Here is a 23,564-nt window from a genome sequence, read left to right as displayed (position 1 = left end):
TCTAATTCTTCAGCAATTATTCGGTAATGTAAACAAAACAAATATAACAATATTTTCTTATTTTGTGAAATCATTTGTAACATTATGAGTAGGTTAAGTATCTACAATGCTCTAAGGGTGGGTTGCATGATCTTACTTTGGCTTTAACACTCGTCAAAAAACTGTCAAAATCCATACAAAAATCACCGGTTATCGTTATAGTTAATATTAAAGTTAGGTGGTGCAACTAAACCGAAGTGCATTAAGCAAATATGAGAGTTTGTTTCAGTCCACAAAATAAGAGAAGAAGACCGCCATAAGCCCTTAGATAAAAAGTCTACAAACATCACTCATCCTCATTAAGACGCTTAACAAATAGCATTAACCTAAATAGTTTAGCTAGCTGAATGCGCTAGCTTAGTTAGCGGCCAGACCTCTGTCACCAGTCTCATAAATAGCGACAGGATGTATCAGCACTCGAGGATTTCAGAATTTTTGGGTTGGGTTGCGCCATCTTACTTTAACTTTAACAATCGTCAAATATCTGTCAAAAGTCCATACAAAAAACACCGGTTAACGTTATAGCTACGGTTAAAGTTAGGTGGTGCAACTCAGCCTTTATCGCGTATTTTGCAGTAAAATTAACGGATATAATAAAATCGATCTGAACTTTTCCGTAACATAATTTTTAATACCTAGCATTTTAAATTACTAACTCTAACATGAAAATGTAGTCCATATTAAAAATGCGGCATAAAAAGTAATATCGTGTCCCTTCTTCAATGTACCTCCTACATCTCTACTAAAATAACTAAAAATAGTTATTTTTAAAATACGTGGTCGCTATATCAAGGTAAACACTATGTGCTAAATTATGCATGTGGAGTGCAAATGGTGCGATTTCACAACAAACATTTGTGTTGTTTAAAACTTTAAAATAAAATAAAAATCTATTTCTTGTTAACCTTGCGCTCTTACGTTATAAATAAACATTATAAAGTAAACAAACAAGCTATCACTAATGCCGCCTATTAAATAATTGACAAATTTTATGTAACGTTGTTAACGCGAAGCAATTAAGTTTTGTCCATTTAGATTCGTGTTTTTGCGCGGGCTCAAAACAATTATGCCATTAATTAAACAGTTGCAAAACAAATAAACCTTTAATTGCCGAATTTTGTTGGCAATCAAAACTTTTGTTGCATGCGGTTGCATAATCTAAATTCCAAATCACCTAATTCCAGTTCCGAAATGGAGTTCCTGCGGGAAGTTTTCGAATATCATCATAAGTTATTTCGGAACGACCACAATATGTTCTGGATTACGTGAGTTTGGCAATAACAGCTAGTTCTAATCGTAACTTATTATTCCTAAATGACAAAATGCTTATTCTGAACATTTCTATGGAAATAATCTAAGAATTCATTTAAACAAAAATTAAATTATAAATCAAAGTAAAATAATACTTGGCGGACCCAGCATGAGTACAATCAATAAAGGTATATTCTCCTACCTAACAATAACCTGCGTGACATACAGGACGAGTGACATTTTTAAAAGACATGGGAAGGCTCGGGCATCATGTCCCATGTAACCTGTACGTATACCCTTAAGTTGCGGGCCCTCGAAACAATGAAGCGACACCTGTACTTTACAATGCTATGATTGATATAATATGTATAGGTACGGTTGCAACACCGAAGATCGTACGGACTGACATAATATTTCGTGTCTAAAAACCTTGGCAAATTAATATATTTTCCTGTACTAACAGACCTACAAAATAACAGAATGGAGTTTTGTATGCTGTTTCTGCATCTTAACAATAAAATTCCTTATCGAATTTATTACGTGCTTTTTCAGTCTGTCAAATCTTATGGACAAAAATTCGTACAGCACAAAGTGATTTTGAAAACGCTGTAATCCGAAAAGTATGGCATACATCCGGAATTCAAATTGAGCCACGGGTTATTTAGTTTTACTTCATTTCAAAACTTTAATCACACTAAAAGTAGCACGGCAGTCCACTACGGAAGCTTTGTCATCGTAAACAACTGACTGGCGGAACTTTTGGGAATACCCAAAAATGCCTTTAATTAAAACTTTCGCGTAGATGATGTTTTGACAACTCCCAACTTATATTAGGCACGTGATAATTAGATATCCCTGTCCCGCGAAGGGTCTCGACAATCCGGGATTCCCGCTAGTTTTCAACTTGGCCAAGTTTTTGAAATGTGATCACTTAACACCCTTTAGTTTGGACGCTGAAATCTCAATATTTTACTGTGTTTGTAATTGAAAAGTTCCTGTGTGAATTTCATGACAAATTGAACTAAAACGTTGGCTAATTTGTTAATTTATTTTATAGGCGCATAAGACTATTATAGATTAAGAATTTTGTAATATTATTTCGTAGGACGTCGAGGTGGGTCGACAACGCCATAAAGGTAGCAGGAAGGCCTGGACGCAGGCCGCTCGCTACACACCTATGTTCGGCAGTGGACGTCCTGTGGCTGATGATGATGATGAATGCTATTGTACTTTTTTCCTATTAGTGAATACTGAATAGGTACAAGGTACGTACACACAAAGATTAAGCAACTACGAGTATAATAGTAAGTATAGTCATTTACTTTTCAAACAAAGGGCTGTCCTCATTCTGATAAAATCTTAACGGACACAGTCCCACTAACATTGACAGTGTCCTCATCGGGTGAGTCGCGCATGACGTCACGGCTCGACCTGCGCACTGGCAGGGGAAAGTTTCACATTCCTGAGCTCGATCTTACAAGCCCATACAACTTATTTTTTTGACAGTCGAAGTTGATAATTTCTTAAAGCTCATTCACTTTTCGATAACGAAGACGAGAATGTAAAATTTTTGATTTCAGTTTCTTCAGTTTCAGGTCATATTACGTAACATTTAGTGCCTCCCAAAAGCTCACGATGTGATTAAGGAACGAGCTTTTAAACTTGTAACATTCATCAAAATAAGAGAAATCTTGAAATTCAAAACAAATTGATATTTCCTGTATCATAAGAAAACCAGAAAGTCGTTTTTAGGCGCTGAAAATAATAAAAAGACTTTCACCTACATATTTTGTAAGATTTATTGATAAAGGGAAAAACACACAAGAGGTACTAATCTTTCAGAGTTTATCATATAAAAAGCATTGGGAATTGGGATCGAAAACCTTATTATACTCACTCGTACTCGTAAAACATGAGAAAATTTTGTATAATAAAGGCAAGCAAATTCACTGAGAAACTCTTAGGCTGAGTTGCACCATCTTACTTTAACTTTGACAAACTTCAAATATCTGTCGAACTCCATACAAAAAGCACCGGTTATCGTTAAAGTTACGCTCAAAGTTAGGTGGTGCAATTCAGCCTTAGCGTTTATCACGCCGTAGTATCTGATTGAAATACTGTAAAATTTACAAGTTAAGCACCTCGATCATTCAAAATACTGTCGCATTATGTATGAGGTGAATGTGCCGTTGCGTTTAGCATTTCATGGGCATTATTAGTGTGTAAACCACGCTCGGAGATGTGGCGGGAACATGGCTAAAATACTGTTAGACAACTGTTACTTTTGTCTTAATATGAATTAGTTGGTGCCATATGGTGATGCCTTTAAGTGTTATGCCAGTATTTTAATTTATAAGGTTAACGTTGTACTTTCGTAAATAAACCGTGACGTAAATAAACCGTGACGCTTATCTGATTGCATAATCTTAAAAACTTTGCGTTAGGATGAACTTGAAATCTTAGATTAATAAAACCTAGATAGTCAGTGCACGAAAGGTGAGGCAGATTTTAGTAAGCCTGAATGGCTCACTCGTAAACGTCACATGAACTGTCAAAGTGAAAAATTGGTAAACACGTCCGACGACTTTTAATTAATTACAGGGCCGGATTAACCATCTCGGGGCCCCTAGGCACAGCTCGTTTCGGGCCCCCCTTTTTTTGTCGCGGAGGAAATGCTTAAGGACTTAGGATTGCCTTAGGACTCCCGGCGCCCTAATAAGGGCGCTGCTCCGTCCTGAAGAGGACGGGGTATACCCACAAAACCTCCGCGGCGTTCCGTCATCGCTCAAGTGGGGGTATCGCGAGTATCAGGCCGTAGCCTTAGACTTCCGCGACACCACCGGCGACAGCTCGCCTACGGCGGACCCTACACGCCCCCCTTGTGGGGGTCCGACGGGAATGGCCCGAAACGCCAAGCTGTTCCCGTCAGACGGAGGTAACAAGGGTGCCCCCGCACCCCCCGCCCTGTTGGCCGCCACCTGGGGGCTGAGTAGAACGGGCGTGCAACCGCCTTCTCCACCCCTTCTCCGCCTGCGGAGCGATGAGGCGAGAGGATCGTTCTCCCGCTCGCGCTCTGCTGCCTCCTTCTGAAGGATGACCTCTTCGCAAAAGAAGGCGACCGCCATCCAGCATCCTTCACTTCCCAGCATAGCGTTGACCAGGCTCGGAAGCTAAAGATCCCGGCCCACGACCGCAGTGAGGACATGGCGCTGCTCCTCCCAGCCTGTGCAGACCGCGAGGGTGTGCTGCACCGTGTCATCCGCCGCGCCGCATTTGTGGTACAGCGGGGATTCATCTCGCCCGATCCTATGCAGATACGAACAGAAGCAGCCATGCCCGGTCAGCACCTGCGCCAGACGGAACGTGAGGAACCCGTGCATTCGTTCCAACCATTGGTCCAGAACAGGACCAATGGCGTCCAGAGTGCGGCAGCCCAACTGCGCGCGAGTCATGTCTTCCTTCCAGCGGTCGATCATGATCTCGCGCTCTTCCTGCCTGACGGCACCGCGCCGCTCCGGGGCCGGGCGCTTTCCACGCGCCTTCTGGTCTGCCATCCAGTGATAGATGACAGACAAGACCCCAGCTTCTAGCTCCCAAGGAGGAGTACCAGCGAGGACGCAGCGTGCCCTACCGTGCGGTAGGTCCTTGCGACTTTCTGCACTATGGCCCGCTGGGGCCTGCGCAGAACGGCAGTATTCTTCCTCTTGTTGAGTGCGTCCGCCCAGATTGGGGCGCCATACAGCACCATGCTCTTCAGAACGCCGGCATAAAGTCGACGACACCTCGTTTGTGGCCCTCTCAAATTCAGGAGGGGCCAACTCAGTGCGCCAGCTGCCTTGAGGAGGCGTGGCGCTAGCCAGTTGAAGTGTGGGCTAAAATGCCACCTCCCGTCAAGCGTGAGGCCTAGACATTTCATCTGGCCTTTGACGTCAATCCTAAAGTCCTTAACCACAATGTGGGCGTCGGGAGGGGTGCGCTGGCGAGGCCCCGGTAAGAAGAGGGCCTCAGTCTTCTCCAGCGCGACTTTCAGGCCGAGGCGTCGTATTCTGCGACCGACTAATTTGCCGCCCGCCGACGCCAGCCGTGCCGCGGCCCCAAATGTCTTCCCCCGTGCAGTGACCAGAGTGTCATCCGCATAGCATATGACACTCATGCCCGCGAGAAGGACGCCCCGGAGGAGCCAGTTGAAGCCTAGGTTCCACAAGAGTGGACCGAGCACCGAACCCTGTGGAACCCCGCTAGCTACGCCGCGCCGTTTGAGCTGGCCGTCTCTGTTAACATACAGGACTTCGCGGTCCCGTAAGTAATCGGCCAGCAGCACTCGGAAGGTACTGAGGCACTCTGTGATCTTTAAGTGTCTAGAGTATGGTGGAATGAGGGATGGTATTGAAAGCGTTGGCTATATCGAATGATACAGCCAACACACCCTCACCCCTCTCCCTAGCTTCCGCAGTGAGGCTTTTTAGCCTCTGAAGGGCGTCGACGGTCGTCCTGTCATGTAAACCAAAGCAGTAATGCCATCGTTACGAAAATGAATTAGGTTCCACAATATCGATTGAATGTGTAAATCAAAATAAGGCGAAGTTTTGAGGTGGTTTGAGTCTTGTTGCATAAAAATAATCTTTAAAATTATTTTTTTCATTTTTTTATCGGGAGTTCTGGGCCCCTGGTCATAGTGGGCCCCTAGGCACTGGCCTAAAGTGCCTTATGGATAATACGGCACTGATTAATTAAGACGGTTTGTGCTGTGAAAGGGTGTCTAAATACATCAGAAAAACGAAAGAAAGTGACCAGTGTTACATTTCATAAGTAAGTACTACGATTCGACGCGTATTTAGCTTGAATTTGGCTTTCAAAAATTAAATACGGGAATGATACCAGTAACAAGAAAATTTATTTCCCAATTGGTAAAAAGGTAGGTACTTTGAATTCAATAAATAAGTAAGTACATGATGCGTTTTGTTTTTGTTAATTATAAAATAATTAAAAACGTATTAAAAATTTCCCTACTTTCGGGAAAATAGCCTTCACTGTTTACACTCGCCAACAAAATTGACACTAATGACATAAGATTTTTGCCTCGCTCTTGACGAAGCGTTTGTATGAAGACTATCCATCTAGGTTTTATTAATCTAAGCTTGAAATGTTCTTACTTCTAATATTATCAAGTTAGGTCTTTCAAGTAAGTAGATGTAGTTGTGAATAATGTTTGTATGCAAATTATATGAAATACTTTAGCTGTAACTCCTAGTTTCCTACCTAGGTGCCTATTAGGTATTTAACCGAGGTTCTTTAAATTTTGATTAAAGACAAATTAAATTCCATACAAATAAATAAACAGGAAAGCTTTACAATTTCAACTAGAATAAACATGTAATTAGTAGATTTAGAGGTATTACAATACAATTTCTATAGGAATATTTTGAGCACTAAGTGATTGTATTTCCATAAAAACATTCCTTAAACGTAGTTCCCAATCGAAACAATGAGGAAATTAGTAATTTATCTAATCCGAAATCGAATCCACGAAAAATGAAGATTAGGACAATAATTATGATGAATGTGCCACAATAGAATTACCTGACTGTCTCAGTTTGTGATCACCACTCACACAAGCGAAGTATACCTCGGTGTGTAAACGGTAGTGTTGTCACTTACCGGTAAACCGGTATTAACCGGTTCTAATATTTAGAAAATAATTGTAAAATTGCTTAATAATATTATTTCAATGAAACTATCAATTAAGTTTTGACAAAAATTGGGTAAAATAGATAGTATAGATGTAATAATTCTATTATCTTACATTGCTGAAAGTTTTACTCACAGTTCAAGAGATTTTTAAAAAAATAAGTAAAAAAAAAACTTCTTACAAAAATTGTTTTACTTTTCCATCTCTAGCAACCTTGACATAGGACGATTTATGGCAAAATCGTGAGTCCCTGAGCAGAAAAGGTCTCGAGACAATGTGTATCCCTAAATAATCTTAATTGCTATTTATTACTGTGTTTGTGTGTACCTTTATGTGAAAGAATTAATTAAGTACACATTTTAAAGGTGTTTTAAATGTTAAGTGGATTAATAAGTAATTTATGGAGTTTTGTGGATCAGATATAAATGTTTCTGAATATTTAGGAACTAAATCTTATGCAAGCGTCTTAAACTATGCCTTTGTGGTATTTATTGTTCCTAAACAAAAGTTTATTAAGCAAAATTTCTGTCACCTGTTTGAGTATTATAAATTGGTGGTTTTAGACAGAATATTAAAAGGTATCAGTTGATACGTTTTATTTAAAAAAAATATAGATTTTTTTAAAATATTTCCCTTCTTTCAGACTAATGGCTCAATGTCAAATTGATTCATCTGTCTTTCAGAACTCTCCTTCTTCATGTAGTTCTACTTTAAGCATTGCGTTCTGCAATACCTACCGGTTTCAAGTTCCGGTTGCCTTCAGAAACCGGTTTGTCTTACGCTGTCACAACACTAGAAGGCACCGTAGTCTCATTCTTACCTGCGCGCGCGCTGCCGCCTTTAAGAAAGCCTCAGTGCTGACCTGGCGGCCGAGGCAAGCGCACCGCCCGACCATGTGACAGACTGTGACTTGAGTGTGGTGAATTTGTGCTAGCACTGTGCCCGTGCGTTAACCCCATCCCCTGATAGTGCATAACCGGATTTTTGTTCACTAACCGCCCGCGACTCGAAAAAGGTAAATTATGTTTATGTTAACTTCAGTGTTAATTTAAGGTAATGTGAAAGTTGTGACGATCGATCGTCGAGTTCGAGGAGTCAGCCGTTGACACACTTTTGGTTCAGGTGTGGTGGCTGGCAGGTGGGCGCGTCCGCTGTGTGTCGGTGATACGTGTAACCAAAATTCCAAGACCGCTTTCGGCTGGGCAACTTTCTTCCGTCTGCGTGGATTTCATCGCGTTATCAGCGCGACCTGCGTTTGATCAGCGATCGCTGACAAACTAAGAAAACGGAAGGCGATTCAAACTTAAGACATCAACGCGCTGCGCGAATGCAGTTATTATGTTAATCGACGCTCGCGATATTGTTGAAATATTCTATATTTTTCATGCCAACTTCCGTGAAGCTGAATGGCTTTTATTATTTTGAGTTGCAACTTTGTTGCTGTACTACTATGACAAGTATCAAATCTTGTCATCATATCTAATTGTCATCAAAAAGAGACTGAAAACAATAAATGCCAGCCTAACTTTGATTGATTCTGGATTCATTATCAAATACTTAACTCATGATAAGTTCCTTCGCATTGGACAGTCAATAATTTCCATAAAAGAAACTTCAAGTATCTGAGGCAACATAAGTACCTCTGTTTCTCTTAACATTTCCTAAATGAAAACTAGAGATGGAGATAAACAACACACTTATGGCAAGGCAAACGGGGACAGTCGTGTACGACGGCTTGTGACGAGCCCGGACCGGTTGCCCTCCCCTCCCGCCACGGCCACGATGCGCCTGAGTGCATCCCTGTCTCGAGCAGTGCATCGCACTTAGGAACACTTCATGAGCATAATACTTTTTAAAAAGAAAGATGCAGTCACTGGGTGGAACCGCGGAGCTTGCACGGAAATCTTGCTATAGTAAACCGTATACTCGTATATCGTGTATAAAACATATATTACGCTTCTAAGACCTAATTCCACCAAACTTTTATCCGAGAGTAACTCCTAGCATAACTGGCACATTGACAAAGCTTTCAATACTGAAACCCGTATTTCCCATACCTATGTCAAAATGTCGAATAACTGACGATTTATTCTGAGATTAATATTTACTCTTGTTTGGTCGAATCCACCCTATTAGAAGATATTTTATGCTATACAGAACTAAACTGCTGTGGTAACCAGATATTTCTTTCGTAATTACATACAAGCACAAATGATACATAAAACGTCAAGACCAATGAAATGCTATGTCTGAAAAGTTGTTCACAACAAATTAACTTTTAGACTGAAATTTAGAACTAAAATAAACTTCCTTTTTAAACAGTCATGTCCTCAAAGTAGATAAAGCTTGCTTAATTACGCCGAGACAATGGATAGACGTACTTAAATACATAAAAGCATCTGTGAGTCATGCATGCACATAAATATTTTATTAAAACTGCACAAATTCTGCTGAACATAGTTTTACCTTGCCATTACACAAAAATAGACAAAACTAAACAAAATACAACACGCAGGAACATCATCTGACTTTGCACATTCCGTAAACAGAAAACAAAAACTTTTCGTGTGGTGAAACCAGAGTATTTTACTTTTTGGAGTCGTTTGCAAAACCTGGAAACATGATAATGCCTAATATCTGTTAGATAATAGAGCCTACGTTATTTGCCGATGCACAATTATACAAGTGGCAGCAAATAAACAAAAAAAGCTCAATCGATTATGAACAACGATATAAAGAGCAATTTATGTTGTATGTGTTTCTGTATATCTTAACGGAACAAGACCTAAAATTATTGTTGACGCCTCCGGCAAATGTAAGAAAGTTAAGAACATGTTTTTCCTCAAGCTTACGAGGCTGGACAGGAATAAATAAAACTCTACATTCTTTCCACCTTGGGCAAGATTGCGCGTGCATTTCCTATATTTCTTGATACCTTTTTTGGAGTCTGTAAGTGGGAAGTAGCTAACTACAGACTTAACCCTTACACGCTTATAACTATTCCAAACCATAAAATTATTTTTTCTTTAGTCATATCTATTTATTTTAGTCTAATTTAACATAAAAGTAATACAGAAAATATAAGTGCTATGTATTTCAGTGTTTTTCAGTCGGGGACACATATGTCCCTATATGCGTTAAGGTATACATTGCCTCATATATGTATTGAAAATAAAATACTTCGACGCTTTTATTGCAAAATAAATACAAATCACACTACAAATACACATCAAATTTAATCAATAAGCTTATTTTTAATATTTATAATAAGAAATTTAAAATAGATAGCATAATATCTTACGTATTTTATATTTGATCCTCATCTCATCATAGACCTCTTTCTTGAAGTTAGACCTACCTAACTAGACTGTTTGTTTCAAGAACAACTTTGAGTGTATAGTCTCCAGCGTTCAGAGGAGTGCGTGTAACATGGATATTTGACATAATTTTTTCGTCTTGTCCATGTTTATTTTGAATCGCATTTATTGAGAGCCTCTACTGAGGCCATAGAGCATTGATTTTAGGTCTTCCAAGGTCTCAGCCATGCCATGACTACAATCGTTGAATCTTACTTGGGGGGACAGCATCCAAGAGGCTTCGCGACATCTTATTATCCAAAATACCGCAGTGTCTCAAAACCTTTGACTGAAAGTCTTTGACCAATGTGTGTTGGCTTGGCGGCGATGACGCACGGAACGGAGATGTGTTCCTTCACTATGGGCTTTATGAGAAGGCTCAGTCACCCAAAGGGTGATGAGGAAGTCCGCAGGAGACTCAAAGTAACAGACATAGCCCGCATAATTACCAAACTTTCGCGGCAATGGGCAGGGCACATAGCTCGCAGAAGTGATGGCCGTTTGAGCAGAAAATTTCTCGAGTGGCGCCCACGGATAGGAAGACGCAATGTTGCAGGCCTCATGTTCCTGTGCTCCTCATATACATTCATGTATACGAACAGCACAGGAATGATTGTTGTGGAAATCCTCAGGGAAGCCTCTGTCCAGCAGTAGACACCCTTTCATCAAGGAGGAAACCATCCTCGTTGTCACTATTGTCAGTCATCATGACTTCTAAATTTCGTCTTTCCTTTCTTATTATTTCTTCAAGTCGATTTGAAGACAAATGATTTACAAAAAATGTATGAATTATAAATAAAACATCAATATAAACATACAAATTATAACGTGGCAAACAGTATCCTTAGTAAGAACCAAGTTGCCTTTGACGCACATAGGGACACCCGTGTCCCAATACAGATTTTTACATAATATTCATTATGCATACGAAGAAAATCGAAAATATGTAATAAAACGATAATGATACTTATTAGTGAATGTAAATCGGAAGAAAAATAATGGGCAAAAAGCTGCTAAGTAATATTAAAATATTTTTTAATTTTGACGTCGAACGAAACTTTTTTTCACATTTTGTGCCAGTATTTTTTACACAAAGAATCGCGTTTTTTATTATTTATAGCGCATAAACATAAAAGATAATAATAAAATTTAAGAATATTAAACTACAAAGGGTTTAACTTAACTAGTATTACTGTAAATCGTAAAAACTATGCGGGGACAAATGTGTCCCATATGCGTGAAAGGGAACCCTACTTACTTATTATGATAATGGCAGCTTTGCTACTAAATCACTAGATTCAGAACGTATCAAAAATTATAGTTTGATCTACGCACGGATTCCCTGATTGTATTGGTCTGGGTCTTATGAGGTTGCAAATTAGCCTGTATTGCAAAGAGATAAGTCGCCACTGAGTTTAGCTTGATGTGCCGTCTTTCGTACAACCCTGCTCAATTTAGGAAAATTTGTATTGTCGGAAAAAAAAGAATTCTTTGACTTAATGGTACTGATAATTAGATCTATTAACACTTTTCCCCGTACATTGACGCGGCGCGGAAGTGCAAAATAAAAATGTCCGCACATCTCGTCAAAATATAAAAACTGCTAATTGGCGGAGCTTTTCTGTTCATTTGTCACAATCAGACTTTATGCCAATAGTTGGATTTACTGGCACGTTTGACATGAGTGAAATGTATTTAACAACAGGCATATTTTTCATGTGAAATTTTCTGTCGGAGCGATTAAGTGGTGCGTATTTCGTTTGCTTTTTATTTAAATGGTGAATCGTTTAAAGCGGATACCGATATTACAAATAAGCTAGTATGTCGTTATTTTGCAAAAAAATAAGATAAGCTCTATTATCATATTCAGGTGAAATCAACTGATATACTAAATGGATAAGTAAGGATCCCTTGTCTACCTACTTATACATGCAAATAATTTTCAACTAGTTAACTCCTGCAGACGTCCCTGTTAAATATTGTATTAAAAGTACAGCACATCAGACTTTACATTTTCGTTGCAAAGTCGCCCCTATCGCAACTGCGTAAGATACAATGTTTACGTTGACGTGCTGTCGACTGTACAATGCACAAACATACGCAATACAGTAATTATTTCATCTTTATTGGCCATGTATCTCCTGTATGGCTCTTTTCCGGATAAGTAAGCTGAACTATAAATATTTGTAAAAAAGCAATGTTGGAAAATTCCTACTAAAATTGATGAAATATGGAACTAGCCATTCGTGACTGGGCCTAAAGAAAATATCTGAAGCATAATGCTTTTTTCGGGAGAATGGACTTTTAGTATTTAACGCTAGCTTTTTATGGAATACCGAACTTGGGCTGATATAGATCGAAGTCCTTGTCTAGATAAGTCTAAGCTGAAGTAAGGGTCTGAGCACACTTTGTAAATAATTAGATTATTTAAAATCATGACTGTGCAGCGATTTACAATTAACTATTAAATCGCAACTAAGTGGAGCTTACCGTCAGTTTTCATAAGACCATTTCTGAACGCAGTCCTCTATACGAGAATGCATTATCAATTCGTTTTAATTATGTTGGATATTAGTAAGGTAACTTTGTAGTTTTGCATTAACTAATAAATATATTTGCGCAATATTAAAAATCTGATGCAATTATAATCCAATTATTCACTTAATTGAATGTTCAAAACTACTATTTTAGTGACGTCATAGGTTTATGAAGACGTATAAACTTGACAGAACATTACCATTACACTAGTTCTAACATGGCAATGTGTCCTCACCTTTACGTTCAGACGCGCGAAAAGATTTTACAGTAAATACCGAGTGTGCACGGTGCCTAAGCACTGCAGTTTATTGCTCGGCCAGTGGCGTGCATCGGTCCAGCTTAAGGCCGGGTAGCAGAGAAAATGGCGAAAATGAGGTTTTCATTTTTCATTTTTGAGGTACTAAACAGTAAAATTAAAGGCTAAGATTTTTATTGGGCATAGTTGAGGATATTTTCTAGGGCTATTAATGGATGGAAACACGATTTGATGAAGTTGACTCGATAGAATAAATTCCCAAAGTTACCTCTATTCGTTTTCTATTTATGGTTTTATTTTTAAAATAAGCGATTTGAGATTCTAAATCTTTTACTAAACTAAAGTTCAGAAATAACTTGAGGGCTTTTAACGGATGAAATTTTTATATTGCGTCTTATTTAGTTACTATGTTAAAAAATGTGGAAAAAATCGTCCATGACGGCTTGGACAATCTCAATCAGTCGCGCGGTGGCGCTTACGGAGGACGGACGCGTGTCAGTTTTTTGGCCGTGACAGTTCGCGATTTGTCAATATTTTTGACAATGATGACTTTGATGAGTCACAGTATAATAATATCAGTGTTACTGGAGAAAGCTTAAATTTTTGATAATTAAGAATTTTATCAATTTTGTCTACCTATTGAAATTTAAATCGTTCGCATCCTTTTAAACGAAGACTCTACTCATGATACATAGTACATTCCTCAAATATGAGACAAAACCAATGAGTTAAAATTACATTTTAATAGTAACTACATACAATCGTCTTACACTCTTTAGAAGAGCACACTGACACAAATAAATAATTAAAAATACTGTCTAAGGTCTGTAGCTAAAGGTCTAAGCTGTAAGATAGAAGAATCTTCTAGCCAAAAAGATGGCAGATGCAGCAGATGTCAACGGATTTAAAACTGGAGTTCATATGACTCCTTGTAGACTTGAGTCTCTAGAGCGTCCCTTCCTCCAACATGCGTAAGAATGTTTCAAAAATACTGTCTAAGGTCTGTAGCTAAAGGTCTAAGCTGCAAGATAGAAGAATCTTCTAGCCAAAAAGATGGCAGATGCAGCAGATGTCAACGGATTTAAAACTTGGAGTTCATGTGACTCCTTCTAGACTTGAGTCTCTAGAGCGTCCCTTCCTCCACCATGCGTAAAAGTTTTCCAAAAATACTGTCTGAGGTCTGTAATAAAAGTCTAAACTGCAAGATAGAAGAATCTTTTAGCCAAAAACGTGGCAGATGCAGCATATTATATATCAACGGATTTAAGACTGGACTGGCACCACCTTGCAATGTCATCCTCTCATTGTTATCTGTAATGTAAATTATTTTTAAAATGTATTTAAAAAATAAAATGTTCGTTTTATTATTTCAATAACGTGACCTCTCAACTCAACTACACTACACAAACACCTTTATTCGCAACTGTACTGAAGAAACCTCGATATTATACCGTTCATTTAAAATGGCAAGCCTTATGTATAGAACGGTCGCTTTTTTGTAACCTTTATAATTTGGTCGGCTTATAGAAGAATTCCTGATATTTTTTTGCAAAATCTGTGTTTTCCTAATAACTTTAAAACTATAATTTGAACGAATTTTGCTATTAGTGGACAAATTTCTGCTCACGATGGACTAATTATCTGCTATACTCTCGACTCTCTAAAGCACAACATTTATAAAAAAATTGCTGCGGTAATGCACTCCAGGTAACCGTGTGTGATGCTCATTGCTCATAGTGATTTTCGATACAGAGCCCCGTACATACGTTCTACATAAATTATGGAAAGAAAACACCCAGACCAATACAAACAAATATGTATGCAATTTTAGTATGATATTTTTATTTATTAATAAACAAAAAGACTGAACAAAATTGATGCGTGTACTGATTAATGTAATTAACTACATGCAAAGCTTTGTGAATTGCAACAACTATAATTTATTATCCAAGCTCTAAATAATCGCTACTACGAGTAACTGATCATAAAATGTTTTTCCAATCGCTCAAGCTCCCGAGGATCTACCGATAGGTCGGGTGACGTAATCTTGAAATTCTTTTAGCCGGCGCGGAACTTCCGGAAGGTCGGGTGACGCCACGCCTCTTTGAACCGTGTTTACTTTGGCAGTTATATTCTATATTTATTCGATTCTAAAATATATTCCCAAAAATGTTGAAAGTTGTTTTAATTTGTATCACTTGGATATGATTTGTATTAGAAAGTGCTGTGAGTGTGACGCTTGAACGGAAGGAAGTCAACCTAACCTAACCATCTGTGCATCTTCTATCGCATGTATCACGGGGAGTGCTCCGAAGAATTATCCGGACTTATTCCTGCCGCCACTTTTCGCCACCGATCTACCCGACAGCACTTCCACCCCCATCACTTAGATGGTTGGCAGTCCACAACAGTACGTTTCTCTAGAAACTTCCTGCCCCGTACAACCAAACTGTGGAATGGACTGTCGTCTGCGGTGTTTCCGGACGGATACGACCTGCAAGCTTTCAAGAGGAGAGCGTATCTTTACCTTAAAGGCCGGCAACGCACCTGTAACGCCCCTGGGTCTGCGGGTGTCTATGGGCGACGGTAATCACTTACCATCAGGTGATCCGTCTGCTCGTTTGCCTCCTATCACATAAAAAAAAAAACCAACTGCGTATTTCTAAACTGCGTATTTCTATACTGTGTAGCCGCGAGAGCTCTTTGGCGCGCTGTCTTCGGCGAAGTATTGCGCGCGCAGATTTTGACAGCGCGAAATACCTACTTTAGCAGAAATACCAAGCCTTAATTGCAGTATTGCTGCACCGCGGCCGCATTACTCTGAGACTAATTATAAAACTAAAAGCCAGGATGTCGCCGTTCATAACAGTTGTTCTACTTGTTAAATTAAAGTATATATTCCTATGAAGCCGTCCTCTGCTGGACAAATAAATAAATAATAAATAAATCTTTGGACAATTTCACTCAGCGCCAGCTAGCCCCAAAGTAAGCAACTTAATGCTTGTGTTATGGGTGCTAGCTTAACGGATATACTAATTATATACTTTTTTTAAATGCATACGACATATTATACATAGTAACACCCAGACCCGTCACAGAAATTAAAATTCATCATTTCAATTTCTGCCCGGCCGGGAATCGAACCCGGGACCTCTCGGTCACAAAGGTCTCCCACATGAATTTCCATATTCTGTTACTATTCATTACCTATTAGTAACTTTCGCATTTTGTCCCATTTCGTATTTTTTGTTGAAACTTTTAGTGTCCCAATTTTTAATAACAATAAATCTAGAGTATCTACCTACTTAAGTAGGTACTTACTTAATAGTCGTAACTTTTTAACCTTAACCTTGCAATGTTTTTGATATAAGTAAGTAACAACATACATAATTCTCGTAGTCGTGCTATGTTCTACGATAAAATAACAGTAAAATATTATCGTGAAGGTATAAACACTAAAATAATTGGGTTAGTCCCAACGGCCCCGGTGGATCTGCCCCGTCAACGGGGCGGATGGGAAAAAGTGTTTCAACGACCCCGGTAGTCATAGTCTTACCGTTCAACGGGGTGGATGGAACACATCAAGTGTCAACCACCCCGGTATATCGTTTAACGGGGCGGATGAATCAAATCAAGTTTCAACCACCCCGGTATATCACTATACGTGAAAGATGACACAGATCTAAAAGGTTCCACCTCGGTATTGCATACCGAAAATAAAACCTGTTAATAAAATAAAAAATATGTAAATAATAATCAGTTTTATTTAACAGTCACTGTTTAAAAAATCTACAGCATAAAAGTAAATTTAATTGTCACACAATATTATAATGGTCATAAACCTATAGATTACGTTTAGAATCACAGATGCGCAATTGCATTAATCAGTCAATATTAATAATAATCTATTAGTCTAATGTAATAAAAAGTACCAAACTCTAAAATTGTTACAAAATATCATTATTTAAGAATTATAGATACATAGTTACATTAATCAGTTGTTGAATAACAATAAAAGTAAGTTTAACTTTCACAAAATATTATGGTCATAAACTTAAAGATTACTTTTAGAATCACAGATGCGTAATTGCATTAATCAGTCAATATTAATATTAATAGCACTCTAATAGTCCAATGTAATAAAAAGTAACTCTAAAACTTCTCACTAACAAATAATAACAAAAAATCTAAAATTGTTACAAAATAGAATTATTATTTAAGAATCACAGATACGAAGTTACATATATCAGGTGTTGATTAACAATAATATAGTACTTAAACTACTACTTAAATAAATTATTAACAACGAAAAAAAAGTGTTCTAAAATTGACATAAAATATTACGGTAACAAACTATGATTATTAGTTTTAGAATCACAGACGCGCAATAACATTAATCAGTCAATAAACACTTTAATGTAATTAAAAGTAACTCTTAAACTACTATTTACTAACAAATAATAACAACAAAAAAATCTAAAATTATTACAGAATATAAGAAAGAAATTACTTTAGAATCACAGAGACGTAGTTACTTACATTAATCAGTTGTTGATTAACACTAGTGCTTAAACTATTATCTTATTAAATAAATCATTAACAACAAAAGAATAATTTGTAAAATTGACACAAAATATAATTGTAAAAAATACGATTATTACCTACTTCTATAATCTAATATTCGTACCGTAGACCGATTAAGGTCTTCGTTAGTTAATCAATTAACAACTACTTTTTAGAAAATGTCCTACTGTCATTTTGCCATTCAAAATTTCCTTTGTTTTTTCTATTATAAAGACTCCTGTGAAACAACGGCCATTAATTACACTGCTGAGATGCTGACAGATTTTCTACATGTTTTGAAATCACTTCATAATAGGAGGCGTAGCTGAGCAGTGTGTTTAACAACTCTATGATATTCGGTTGCTGTATCTTTTCCGCAAATATATATGCTCAGTCAGTGGTTACGAGACGAGTTTATGCCAATCTGGTGCGTATTCGGAGAGAGACACCGGAATACTTATTATATATGCTTGAGGCGTGGCACAAAAAGCTTAATAAAACAATTAAAAAAAGCAACCGAACACCATAGAGTTGTTAAACACACTGCTCAGCGACGCCTCCTATTATGAAGTGATTTCAAAACAAGTAGAAAATCTGTCAGCATCTCAGCAGTGTAATCGTTTACAGGAGTCTTATTAATGATTTATTTAAGTAGTAGTTTAAGTACTATTGTTAATCAACACCTGATTAATGTAACTACGTATCTGTGATTCTTAAATAATAATCATGTTTTGTAACAATTTTAGATTTCCTTGTTATTATTTGTTAGTGAGGAGTTTTAGATTTACTTTTTATCACTTTAGACTATTAAAATGCTATTAATATTGACTGATTAATGCAATTGCGCATCTGTGATTCTAAAAGTAATCTTTAATTTTATGACCTAAATATTTTGTGACAGTTAAACTTACTTTTATTGTTAATCAACAACTGATTAATGTAACTACCTACGTATCTGTGATTTTTAAATAATAATATTTTGTAACAATTTTAGAGTTACTTTTTATCACATTAGACTATTAGAGTGTTATTAATATTGACTGATTAATGCAATTGCGCATCTGTGATTTTAAACGTAATCTATAGGTTTATGACCATTATAATATTGTGTGACAATTAATTTTACTTTTACGCTGTAGATTTTTTAAACAGTGACTCTTAAATAAAATTGATTATTATTTACATATTTTTTTATTTTATTAACAGGTTTTATTTTCGGTATGCAATACCGAGGTGGAACCTTTTAGATCTGTGTCATCTTTCACGTTTAGTGATATACCGGGGCGCGGGGTGGTTGAAACTTGATTCGATCCATCCGCCCCGTTAAACGATATACCGGGGTGGTTGACACTTGATGTGTTCCATCCACCCCGTTGAACGCTAAGACTATGACTACCGGGGTCGTTGAAACACTTTTTCCCATCCGCCCCGTTGACGGGGCAGATCCACCGGGGCCGTTGGGACTAACCCAAAATAAGGGTTATTGAATGACTAGTGAATCGAATATAAGTACATGGCAATACATAATACTATCTGAGTGCCTACCATGAGTTTACGTTAGGTGTGCTCGCTAGCGACTGCGTAAAAAAATGACATTTAAATGTATGACATATTGTGCAGCGCCCCTAGCGGCTACTTTCAAGAAATAAAATCTTCATAGAATTTTTTGACGTATTCGCTAGCGAGCTCACCTAACGTAAACTCATGGTAGGCACACTGTATTCATTAATTGCGTGTGTAACCACGAAACACATAAGCACAGCAATACATGATTCCGGCAAATAAGTACCTACGTCACAAATAAGGACATCATAAAAGTTCAATGTACCATTAACAAATCGTCTGTTAACATTATTAATAGCAGACATCACAAAATATTATTTACTGTAAAATTTACCATCGCAACACAATTTTCCACAGTCAAAATATTTATGTGTGCTCTTAATAAACTGTTAACTCCAAACGGCCCAATTTTTAATTCCACGTGAACCATTTTCATTTTAATAATAAAAGTCACGCCAAAATTGCCTTTTTCAAGTAATTTTTTGCACTATACTAAGCATAACATAGATTCCCTTTAACTTCTCCAACTTTTCTAAAAGTGTGTTAGGAGTAGGTTCATTACAGTAGTCACGGTCGAGTACTTTTTGTATTACAATAATACAAAATAAAAAATCCGTCTATCAATCAAAAACTTCACTAAAACCATGTACTGGTTGTAAGCTTTGAAGAACTTAAATGGTTAACAGTGGGCTGGGTCATAAATCCTCGAAATAAATGGCCCAAAGTAACGGCTGAACGCACAGCGAACGAATGTCCTAACGAACCACAAGGTAAAATCAATATCAATATTTCATAAACTATATTAAATAAATAGGCAATAAAGTCTATGTTTGACGTAACCGCTCTCCAATTAAGTTACGAAAAACACACTATCTAGTAAATGATTAGTTGCGAGTTAGTGAACCGTAAAAGATAGTATTGTTGACTTAGGCCCATACTATATTTTGATGTTCGATTTGAAGTGATTATGAATTATAGTTGAGACAATTGCAATGGCACGTTATGATCTTATTATAATAATAAAATAATAGTGAAATTAAAACGGGCATTCCATTTTTGAAATGACGAAATTCATCCATTACACTTACATAATTACGATTAACACCTATATGCGACTCTATGTAAGTTTATTCACATTGTTCGTCTGTTATGACTATTTGAATAGATTTGACGAATTTTCATTGGCATTAAATCCGTCATTTGTATCTTCACATCTGAAATACAGATTAAACAAATAAAATAAAACAAAAAAGATAAAATATATCAATAATTACCGAGACAATTGCACGTATACTCGTAGATCTCATTAAAATGAATAGTGAAAATGAAACGGGCATTCAGTTTTAAAAATCTCGACATTGTGTGGTCCAATTGCAGCTGGGGTGAAAGTGCTGCCGGTATATCTGAATTTTCACTCTTCATACTAAGAATTGGCTCACATTAAATGGTATGAAACGTGTAAAAGGCATGACAAATTACCGAGCAAACGGAGTCACCTGTTTTAAGTCAGACACGCTAAAACAAGCCAAAAGTAGTTTAAAGTAGGTTAAATAAAAAGATACGTATTGACTTTTCTTCTTCTGTAAAGTACTAAAATATGAAGAAGGAGGCATTTCAGCTCTTGTTCATCTTCAACTCATCATCTTTTTACGTTTTTCGTTACCTTACAAGTTGCTAACGGGTGCAATCTATGAGAAAAATCTTTTATAAACCCCATATCATGTATGTAACCTTTTATACCAGGTTATCTAGAAGAGATCGCTTACAGAGTTCAAAGCATTCTTGATTACTTAGCCATGCTGTAACTTCAATTATTATCAATCTGCTACGAGAGAATAACCTTCCGAATCGTCTTAACCCTTTACACGTAATTAGCCACAACCACAACTCCCAATCGTCATTTGTTTATTTTTTTCACCTTTGAAACTATCTCGATCGTCACCTGTTAATAGCAACAACTCCATCCCGATCACCACTTGTTTATTTTACTAAACTCTTTCCCAACTATCTTTCTTACTGACTTTTTGATCTATCCCGATCGTCGTTTGTTAATTTTAATCGCCTCTGCCTCTGTCCCTACGTGGTGGTACGGACACGTTATGAGGCGACCACCCGACCATATTATGACCAGAAAAGTGTTAGACATCCAAACTGAACCCAGAGATGAAGAATACCCCGAATCACATGGATATCCATAGTAAATAAGGACCTTAAAGAGGCCCAAGTCAACAGTGAGACGACCTAGGACCGAGCCGCCTGGAGACGCATGATTAGAAGGGCCGACCACAAATAAATTGGGAATGGGCCGAAGAAGAAGCCTCTGTCCCTATCGTCATCTGTTTATTTTTACCTTATATAACCCGTGGCGATACATCTGCGCGCGAGCAACGGTTGTACGGCAACCGACCCGTTATACTAAGCAGGTCATGCGCCGGACATCGCGTGCGCTAACTTTCAACACGTTCGGCATTCGCTGAAACGTTAATAGAAGAGTTGCGAAATAGGCCACTATTAATGCAGTGACACTTATTTTTACGATTGCAAATTGAATAAAAAAACATTTGCATGTCTGTACTGTACTTTATCCTTGGTCTTTGCCTACGTAACTCTTTATGATAATTGGTAAGATAAAGTTTTCTCTAGCGCTCTTATCTTTGCTAATTACTTAATACATATATCATAAATGTAACTAATAATATACTAGTTTGCAGAAATACACTTAAAAATTGTCTTTATTCATATAAATGTGACATAATTATGCAATCTAAGTAGCTTTTTTATTCGTGTAATGTAATAAAATAGTGGGCCAAACTTTTTCGTTTGAAAACGTAGGCGTGAGAAATACCGTCGGTCTTCGTTCAATATTTTAACTGAGCTGGCCAAAGAAAGAAAACAAAACAAACGCTGGCGAAAAAATAACTACGATCGTCTTTTGTCGTATTTAGAAGGCGGCCAGTAAATGATTGCTTATTTCGTCGCTTGCAACAAGGGTCCTGTGGCGCAATGGATAACGCGTCTGACTACGGATCAGAAGATTCCAGGTTCGAATCCTGGCAGGATCGCAATTCGTTTTTTTATTTTTCGCCATCATTTTTTTAAACTTTTTTTACATTTTAATTTAAGTTTACTACAATATTCGATGCTCTAAAATTAGTTTTCAAAGTAGGTTGACTTAACAATTTCCACGGTGCTACGACGATGAAACGCATTTTCTGCGGGCATTGAACCATCGTTTTGTAATCTTTAGATTATTATTGTACTAGTTTACGTTCCGAGATAGAAATATGCAAATGGAAAGTTTTCCTTGTCATCGACAATATACCGGTAGAGTAAGTTCATCCTTCCGCACTATTTAGAGCACAATGAGTGCTAATGAATTCGATTATCCCGCTACAATCCGCTCTTCCGCTCTTAAAGAGAACAATCCACTCGACTATCCTATCTACCCTATTTCCACAGTGACAAGACTCAAAATACAATGGTGATACCCTTTTAATATCAGTGCTTTCAGTAACTCGCTGAAAGCTGTTCTTGCAAGTAAATTGAACGAGCTATTTACACAGTGAATTTATGAAGATGGCAGTTCGTCAAGCTACACTGTGGCACTCTATCTAGTTGCAATAAGTCCGAATTTGCAATAAAAATTTAAAGTAGGTACCTACTAGGGTGTACAATCAACTATTATTTGACATCAATGTCGTTTAAAAAAGTTAAAGAAGCATTATGTGGCCATAATTACGTCATGTCACTCGAGACAGGATCGAACACCACAATTCTTACTTTTAGCCCACTTAGTGAGTCACAAAAAAAAAGTCAAAATAACTCGTTTTTCGAGCATTAGCGCGCCCGCGTGAAATTGTTTGCGTCACATGACCTGAAAACTAGAAACAGTGAAGGTTTTGTCACTTCCAAACGAAGTGGTTAGAACCAGTCGGTGTCCAAGTGTCCAAGTAATTTGCATACGAACCCGCATAATTTAGGAATCTTGAATTGAGGTGTAACGGTGCCTACCACGGCGCTCGCTACGGGCGACGGAGATTTATTTAATTTATGAAGGTATTTAACGAGAATTTATGGCCAGTTATACTGTTGGATTCAAATACATAATAACTATGAAGCTTTCAGATCATTGCTGGACGCTGCTGCACTGATTTCTCTTGAATCATCATAAAATGTATTAAGCCCTTATTCTATTTAGTTTAGGTGTAAGTGGGATGCATTGGTTTTATTCATAATTAAATAAGTAAAATTTTACCTACTTGAAATGCTGAAATTACTAAATAACGATAAAAATCTATAAAACGCATTA

At 37.5% G+C, this 23,564-nt stretch overlaps 2 protein-coding genes and 1 non-coding gene across 3 annotated transcripts in view; 2 read left to right on the top strand and 1 right to left on the bottom strand.

The window, feature by feature from the left end:
* Positions 1 to 4,460: 4,460 nt before the first annotated feature.
* LOC135074189 (uncharacterized) lies at positions 4,461 to 7,874 on the bottom strand. The gene is made up of 3 exons (XM_063968488.1): positions 7,800 to 7,874; positions 5,240 to 5,638; positions 4,461 to 5,162 (listed from the first exon to the last, which is right to left on the bottom strand). The coding sequence occupies exons 1-3, from the start codon at positions 7,872 to 7,874 to the stop codon at positions 4,461 to 4,463; spliced, it is 1,176 nt and encodes a 391-aa protein (XP_063824558.1).
* Positions 7,835 to 23,564, top strand: part of LOC135073860 (sushi, von Willebrand factor type A, EGF and pentraxin domain-containing protein 1) — a 107,062-nt gene continuing 91,332 nt past the window's right edge. Inside the window, exon 1 of the mRNA XM_063968082.1 lies at positions 7,835 to 7,994. The gene's annotated coding sequence lies outside the window, so the exon portion shown is untranslated. The remainder of the gene's footprint in view (positions 7,995 to 23,564) is intronic.
* Trnar-acg (transfer RNA arginine (anticodon ACG)) lies at positions 22,245 to 22,317 on the top strand. Its single transcript has one exon. It is a non-coding gene; the product is annotated as a tRNA-Arg (tRNA).

Source organism: Ostrinia nubilalis, chromosome 8 (assembly GCF_963855985.1).
Source record: "Ostrinia nubilalis chromosome 8, ilOstNubi1.1, whole genome shotgun sequence".
In the NCBI taxonomy this organism is placed as follows: Eukaryota; Metazoa; Arthropoda; class Insecta; order Lepidoptera; family Crambidae; genus Ostrinia; species Ostrinia nubilalis.
Note: the sequence above shows the minus strand (reverse complement) of the source record. Positions and strands in the feature narration are given on the sequence as shown.